The 8,306-nt window shown below is 51.3% G+C and overlaps 1 protein-coding gene across 1 annotated transcript; it reads right to left on the bottom strand.

Moving 5' to 3' along the window:
* Positions 1-518: 518 nt before the first annotated feature.
* NEFM (neurofilament medium chain) lies at positions 519-6,119 on the bottom strand. Its single transcript, XM_069066881.1, is given in 4 exon segments — positions 519-1,785; positions 1,787-2,461; positions 3,779-3,903; positions 4,981-6,119. Coding segments are annotated over 4 exon segments (2,649 nt in total). The 5' UTR covers positions 6,097-6,119; the 3' UTR covers positions 519-1,052.
* Positions 6,120-8,306: the final 2,187 nt, after the last annotated feature.

The following is an 8,306-nucleotide window of genomic DNA, read 5'->3' as shown; positions in this document are numbered from 1 at the left end:
ACTAGAGTGTCCAAAACTCATACTGTTCTTTCCCCCTTTCTTACCTGATCCCACTCCCCCTTTAACACTAGGGAAGGGAAATCATTTTACACACGGGCCGCTGAAAAGGTGCAGAGCACCTTTTCCTGATTAAAGACTCTTGAGAAGCAGTGGAGGGGAGAGGGGACCAAATCTGAAATTATGGATACCTAGAGAGGGAGAATGGAATAGTGTATAGGGAAGGTGATGGACCTGGGGTAAAGGAAGAGCTTGGCTTATATTTTCCCACACACCAGCTGGATAACCAGCAACAGTGAGAGGAGTGGAGACATTGAAAAGTCCCTGTAAGGATGAACTAAATTCCTCCTTCCCAACGAAATCTCTATCTTGAAACAAACAAAGCTCTTCTAGGGGAATGACTTAATATAGGGCCCTTATAACCCCTCCCAGTGTTCTCTGCCCCCCCATTAATTGGCTTTTCAGGACAGTCCTGAAAAGCAGAGATTTTACTCTAAAAGTGAGACCATCAAACAATCAGACATGGTTTCAATATGACCTTTATTGAGCAAGAACTGCTGGGACATTTTACATCAATCCACAAAAGGTTGCAAACTGTGCATGTCAGAGGTTCTCCCATGAACAAATGCCCATCTTAATTGCACCAGTGAGGTAAACATAATTATTCATAAATAGCTTTCTTAAGGCTAAGAGTTCTGTTTCATTATTATTTTAATCATAATCATTATTATTAGTATTAATATGTTTTTTTGGCTCAGTTGAATCTTTGCATAATACATCTCAATACATCCCTCCAGAGTGTCCCCCCCCTTCCAACAGCTTAGGAAACGGGAAAAAGAAAAACTTCCTAGGTACATTACAGATCATGCATTGTTATTCCCCCAAAGACTGTGAAGGGAGCACACCCTGAGCTTGCATGCAGGTCCCTTATGTTGCACAAAGTAAATACAGTGTCTGGAGCCCTCATGGGAGAACCGGTTCTGCTTTGAAGCCGTCAATCACATGCATTTTGAAGTTGTCATATGGCTTAACCTTTTGCACCTGATTCTATTCTCCTAATCGTTCTGGGTGACTTCTTTGACTATCGCATGAGAAGTGACCTTCTCTACCTTTTTTGTGGACACTAGCTTCTCCTCGAAAGTTTCTTCATGCTCCTCTACCTTTTGGGTCACGGTGACAGACTTGGTGATATATTTGGTAGCCCCATCCCCGCCCTCACTGGTGATTTTCTCTATCTTTTTGGTCACCACGACTTTCTCTTCACTCTTGTCTCCCTCTTTCTTTTCCTCTGCAGGGCTCAAATCAAGCCCATTGGTGACCACCCCTTTCTCCTCTTCTCTTCCACTACCTTTTTCTTTGGTTTCCTGCTCCTCCTCCTCCTCCTTGCCTTCTACCTCCCCATTGATTGCTATATCTTCCTTCGTAGACCCCTTTGAACCCTGGTCACTTCCTTCTTCACTCCCTCCCTCCTCCTCTTCAGAACCAACCTTTGTGGATTTGGTGACAGTGTCCACTTCTTCCACGGCTGTTTCTTTTATGGGGGACTCAGCTTTCTTCTTTTCAGGGACCTCTTTTGCTCTTTCTTCCTTTTTCTCTTCTTTGGGGGATTCCTTCTCTCCCTCAGCTGTTACAGCTTCTTCCTTTTCTTCATCTGCTTTAGCTTTCACCTCCTCTACAGGAGATTTTGGCATCGGTGATTTTGGCATGGGAGACTTTGGCATGGGAGACTTAGCTGTAGGGGACAGAGCCGCAGGGGACTTTGTTGTCGGTGACTTTGTTGGGGGAGACAGGGCTGCAGGGGACTTTGCTGGGGGGGGACTTTGCTGGGGGAGACAGGGCTACAGGAGACTTGGCTTTCTCAGTTTTCACTGTAGATTCGACAACAAGCTCCTTTATGATGACTTTTTCCTTAGTCTTCACTTCTGTTTTTTCCTCCTTAGTCTCCAGCTCTTCACCCTCTGCTTCAGTTTCTCCTTCTTCTTGTTCACCCTCATCTTTTTCACTGGATCCTTCCTTTTCGGACCCTCCTTCCTCTGCTTGGTCTGACTTAGCTCCCTCATCTTCCTCCTCCTCCTCCTCTGCCTCCTCCTCTTCCCCTTCTTTCTCACCTTCTTCCTCACCTTCCTCAGCTTCTGGGGCAGCGGCCTCCACAGCTGCTTTTTCAGTGGCCACAATTTCTTCCTCACCAGCTGCTTCCTCTTCTTCCTCCTTCATGGCGCTAGAAGCCAATTCTGCCTCAATGGCTGCCAGGGCATCTTCCATCTCTGACTTCTCATCCTCCACCTTGGTCTCTTCTATGATCTCCTCTACAAATTTGTGTTGAACCTTCAGCTTGGGGGCCTCTACTTTCGTTTTCTGTATTTTACTGGATATTGTGACAGAAGGCTGTCTGTGTGTGTAGAGAGGGCCAGTGATGCTGCCAGCAAACGTGCTGAACCTGGTCTCCTCGCCTTCTAGCAATTTTCTGGGGAGACAAAGAAGGTGGAAACATGATTCAAGAACTACACCTGCTAGGCTTACTGTGGGTCCACTGTGAATGAGATTAAGTGAAGATGGTGCTTTGAGTAAGTGGGATTCCAGAAAGCCAGTCTGCGGGAACCTCCGGACTAATAGGGAATAGGCTTATTTCAGTGTGAGAGCTAGGTAATCCTTGGTGGCTAGTCCCCTTCCAGGTAATCACTTAAGTATAACATCTCCTTGGTTGCTCACTACATTGCAGGTGAACTGCTTGGGAGGGAGGGGCACCATTTGGTGCAACAACTTGTTCAATGGTACCCTAGTGGCCATACAGAGTGGCTGCAGCTTTTTCCTTAAACCTCTAGTTCTTCCAGATTATGACTAGAGGTTGGCAGAGACTTTAAGTCAATATTTCCCTTCATTAAAACAAAACAAAATGAACAAAACTGTTCTAGTATCTAGACCAACACTTTCCTCTAAAGTCATTTAGACCTTAGATGGAAAAGAGTGATATTTCTGTCTAGATCAGGGGTTCTTAATCTATATTGTGTTAGCTCCCCTCCCTCTCCACTTAAGCAGCTTGAAGTTTACATACTTCTTCTCAGATGAATGTTTTTAAAAATAATTTAAAGAATAAGCTAAATTTCTATTAGAGGCTAAGGAAAAATATTTGTTTTTACTATCAAAATTCGTGGGCCACCTTAAATCTATTCATGGACCCCTTTTGGGAGCCTAGATCCCCAGATTAAGAACCCCTGGCCTGGAGTTTGTAACATTTCAATTATGCAAAAACAACCCTATTTTAAGTAAATAAGCATTTACTGTGTGTCAAACAGGTATTTCATTAAAAAGACAGTATATTAGTACATTTAGATTGTTGCTGATAAAGGTTGAAATGATGAAAAAATAAAGGCATCTCTCCTTGAAGAAAGCTTAAGAGAATTTTTGATTACTGCTTAAAGATTCAGCACATCTAGAAACTGGCTCAGATTAGACTAGATGAGAAAAAGGGTTAAACTGGAAAAGATTGAGAAACATTTCCAAAGGAAAAAATCCAGCCCCCCCCCCCCAAATTATTCACCCAGTTTTGTGAATCTTAATTGAAGGTACTGCAGCACTTAATGTCATGTCATGATGTTTAAGAATTTTAGAAAGCTTCCCCCCCCCCAGTTATGTATATGTATATATGTCTATGCTCACATCAATACCAACTATCCCAGGCTGCAGTGTCCCTCCCCCTATCTAAGTGGGTGGCGTCAGTTTGCCAAAACAGACTCTGCAGTGCCGTGATTATTCCAGACACGTCCACAGCGGGGCTACATACCTGTATGCTGCAATCTCAATATCCAGGGCCATCTTGACATTGAGGAGATCCTGGTATTCCCGCAAGTGACGGGCCATCTCCCACTTTGTTCCCCGGAGCTCATTTTCCAACTGGTGGATTGTGTCCTGAAAACAGACAGCCCGAGTTCCCTTCCAGTTAACAACATGCAAGCTGAAATCAGATTCCCTTGCCTACAGACACCTTGTGTTCCTCTTCTCCCCTCTCCCCAGACCTTAGCTTGCACTCCTAAGAAATGCCCAGTAAGCAGAAAGCATTCTGGGTCAGCCTCCCAGCTCCCACCAGCCCAACGCTCTAAGAAGCATTAAAACAAAACAAATAAAAAAAAAACCCACCTCCACCCTCTGTAGCCGAACATCAAAGGTGAAATGAACAATAGAAACACGCAACAGAAACAAAACAACAGAAGGCATTTTAATCTTAAAAAAAAAAAAGGCTTGTCCTTTGCTAGACAAAGCATTCTAAAGACAAACTTCAATTTTTACTTTTGGACTAATATTTTCCACTTAGGAAATACACATTTTTCAACAGAGACACACAGAGACACTCTAAAAGTTACTTTGCCATCTGAAACCCCCAAGAGGAGAAAAATAAAAACTTTTCTTAAGACTTTTTAAGGAGAGTGCAAAAACTCGGCAAGATCATAAACCGCAAGCCCAGACACATTTTAGGGAACAGCTAGAGAGGGCGCTCCGAAGTTTGACACTTTTAGGAAGGAACTTTTAAAGGTTTTTCTTTGTCTCCTCCCGGGTTAGGCCAACTCTGCATTAAACGACTAGGGAGGGAAGACGCTAGGTACTCCGCTGGAGGACACAAAGAGATGGGGAGGGGCTAGTTCTGGAAGGATGTAGGATAGGGATTAGGGCGGAGAGAATCGGAGACGAGATGCAAAGACTCCGGGATTTCGGGAGGGCGTTCTGTGTTGTGCGGACGTGTCAAAGGAGAGAAAGGAGAATAGGGGAGGTTTGGGAAGGCAAAGAAAGGGAATGGGGGCTGATGCCGCGAAACGAATGAGGTGAGGGCTGAAAGCAGGGGATGGGGGGAGGAGTATAAGGAATCTACGAGGGAGTGCTCGGGAGGAAGCAGGGAGAAGGGGAGCTGGGGAGCGGCATGGGAGGGGCACTGCGGCTAGAACACTCTCCTCTCCCTCCCTTCCCCGTCCGTCCAGCCCCAGCTCCGCTGACCTGGTAGCTGCTCAGGTCGTGATTGTGACGCTCCTCGATGTCGCTGAGCTGTCTCTCCAGGGACTCCTTGGTGCCGCGCACCGACTCGAGCTCAATGCTCTTGGACTGCAGCTGGCGCCGGTACTCGGCGATTTCTTCCTTAGCGGAGCGGATGGCCTCCTTATTCTGCTCGGCCGCCTCCGTGAGCTTGGCGTAGCGGCACTTGAACCACTCTTCCGCCTGGTGCATGTTCTGGTCCGAGTGGCACTCCAGCTGCGAGCGGATCTCCTTGAGCGCGGACGTGATGTCTGTCTTCAGGTAATCCTTGCGCTCCACGGTGATGTGTGACGCCTGGATCTGCGCCAGCAGGTCAGCCACCTCCTCCTCGTGGTTGCTGCGCAGGAAGGCTACCTCGTCCTGCAGCGACTGCACCTTCTTGTCCAGCTCCACCTTGACCAGGGACGCCTCCTCGATGTCCTTGCGCAGCGCGCGCACCGCGGCCTCGGTGTCGTCGCGAAGGCGCGCCTCCTCATCGAAGCGCTCTTTGAGGCGGTGAATGTCCTCTTCCAGGTGCTCGGACTCGAGCTGCACCTGCGCCTTCTCGTGGTTCACCTGCTCCAGGCCGGCGCGAAGCTCGCGCAGCTCCTGCTCGTAGACGTCGCCAAGTTGCGCGTGGGACGCCTGCTTCTGGCGCAGAGCCTGGATCTCGGCCTCGATCTCCTGGTTCTGCTGCTCCAGCGAGTGCACCTTCTCGATGTAGCCGGCGAAGCGGTCGTTGAGGCCCTGCAGCTGCTCCTTCTCGTTGGCGCGCACCAGCTTGAAGTCGACGCCCACTCCGGGGCCCGAGGCCGTCCCGTTCAGCAGCGACGATGACTGGCTGAAGTCCAGGCTGCTCTCGGCCGAGCTGAGCAGCGCCGAGCCCAGGCCGCCGTAGGCGCTGCGGGGGATAGCGCGCTTGTAGGACACGGACATGGCCGAACTGCTCAGGCTGCCGCCGCCGCCGGAGCCGCGGGACCAAGACTGGGAGCGGAAGCCGCTGGACGGCGAGCCGCCGCTGGTGCGGCTGTAGCTGGCGCGGGTCTCGGTGACCCGCCGGTAGGCGGCCGGCGCGCCCAGCGACTCTAGCGCGTAGCTCATCGTGGACCGCTCGGGAGGCACGGGGCCGGCTCCGCGCTCTGCCGGCCGGCGCGCCCCCTTATATAGGCGGCCGCGGCGCCCGCGGGGCAGGGCGGGGAGCCGCCCCGCCGACGCACGCCCGGTGCCGGGGCCGCAGAGGCACGGGGGGCGGGACCAAGAGCCGGGGGGGCGGGGCACGGGGCGGGACGAGGCCCGGGGAGGCGCTGGCCCGCTGCCTGGGCTGGACTCGCAGGCCTCCCTCGCCTCTCCGCCTCGCTCCTCTCTTTCCCCTCCCCCTCTCGCTCCTCAGCCTCGGATCTTTCCTTCCCCTCCCCCTCTTCCACTGCTCCTCCGCCGGGGCCCTGACTCTCTCGCAGCTCCTTCCACCCCAACCGCCTTCCCGGCTCTCTCCTTGGGGCCCCACTGTCTCAGCTCCCTAGCCCCTATTCCCCTCCCCGACTGGTCCTCGGCCCCAGTCCCCTCTACTCTCCTATTTCTCGCCAGTCCGGTTCATCCCTCCTCTCAGAATCTCTCCGTGTTTCTTTTACCCCCCAAACCACATTTTCTGCTCTCCTCTGCTCCTTTTTACCTTTCACCCCTCTTTTTCCCTCTCCCCTCTTCTGTGCTCTGACTCTCGGTACTCCTTTCATCCCCTGCCCCTTTCTTCCATCAGTACTCCACCCGGTCCTCACTACTCTTCTCCTACCCCTCAACAACCCCTCCCTCACTTGGCTTGTGGGCCCAGGCCCTCTGGGATTCCTCTTTCATTCCAAGCCCCTTTTCCTGAGCCCCCTCCTTGCTTCCAGTCTCCAATCTTTGGTCTCCCTCTTTTCTCTATGTGTTCCTTCTTAGTGCCCCCTTTCCCTTAGCCAATTCTTCGTTCCCTCCCGGCCTTATTTCTCAGCCGTGTCTCTCTGAGTTCCTTCAACCCCAGCCCCCTTTCTCTTCCCTGGCCATCACTCTTTAGACCCTAACCTTTGGTTCTCTTCTCGTTCTGACTCCTTCTTTTCATCCTCCCCTACCCCATTGTTCCTCCACCTAGGCCCTCTACTTTTCTTTCACCTCCAGCTGCGTCTTCTCTCCCCCACGTCCTCCCCGCCCCCAACCTCTCATCCCTAGGAAGATTCTTGCCCTTTCCACTTCCAGCCTCTGTTATTTGTCTTCCGCGCATAACTCCTCTACCACCACCTACATATTGTTTCTCCCTGTCTGTGTGCTTCTTTCACCCTAACTCTTAGGTCTTTCCTCACGGACCGCACTTTCTTCTCGCCACCGTCCTTCTCTATGTACCTTTCCTATATGTAGGACCCCCCCCCCCCCTTTACCAGTTCTTTATTTCCTCTCACCCCTTGATTCCTCTTTCTTTGCTGGCAGCTGTCCCCTCTCAGTCCTCATTTCCTTTTCTTTTTTCAGTCTTTCTCTCTCCCTGCCTGCATCACCCCCTTCTCCACGTCTTCACCCCATTTTCCTGTATTTCCCTCTTCCTTCCCACTTCCACTTTCTCCACTTAAGTCCCACCCCCAACAATTCTATCAGGGTTGCCTGACGTCCTTCCTCCCCTTCTCAGCCGCATTTTACATCTCTAGCCATATTACTCCCCCCTTCACCCTTGTCCCCCTTTTCCTCCAGTTCCTTTTTTCTGAACCCCTGCTTTTTTCCTCCTGCCTCTCCTCTCGCTTTGTCTCTTCTCTTCCCCAATCTCCCCTCCTCCCCCCTTCCCCCCCACTCCGGCCGTACACCAGCAGATGAGCTCATTGGAGTCAGGCCAATGAGAGAAAAAAGCCGGAAGGCTTAGGGAGGGCTAGGTTGGGGTTTTGGGGAGGACTGGGTCGGAATTTTGGGTTGTTCGTTCTAAAAGGGGGATCCTGCCAGACGTCCTTTCTTAAGGGGGACAGCTCGTTGCGACCGCCAGGGGAGAAGGTAAGGCGTGTGTGTGCGCGGGCGCTATGGCGGCCATCAGCACCAAGGCCAGCGCCCCAGCCTGGCAAGCCCGGGATATCCACCACACACCATTAACAGCGGCACAGGGTCCCCCGTACCCAGAATTTCCCATCTGGCTATCGAGGGCTTTCCCTTTCCGCATCAACGCACTGTAGCGTGGGGTTTTTTTTTTTTTTTTCCACTTCTTTTTTGAGCCACATTGGGAATGCACAGTGTCTTGCCTGCAATGCAGTGAGCGCATGTACAGGGCACAGCTTTAAACAGGCAGATGAAACAAATCCAACACCCTA

Source organism: Petaurus breviceps, unplaced genomic scaffold, assembly GCF_028583685.1.
Source record: "Petaurus breviceps papuanus isolate PSGF00001 unplaced genomic scaffold, PetGlider_PUasm1.0 139, whole genome shotgun sequence".
Lineage (NCBI taxonomy): Eukaryota > Metazoa > Chordata > Mammalia > Diprotodontia > Petauridae > Petaurus > Petaurus breviceps.
This window is presented reverse-complemented; position numbering and strand designations above follow the sequence as displayed.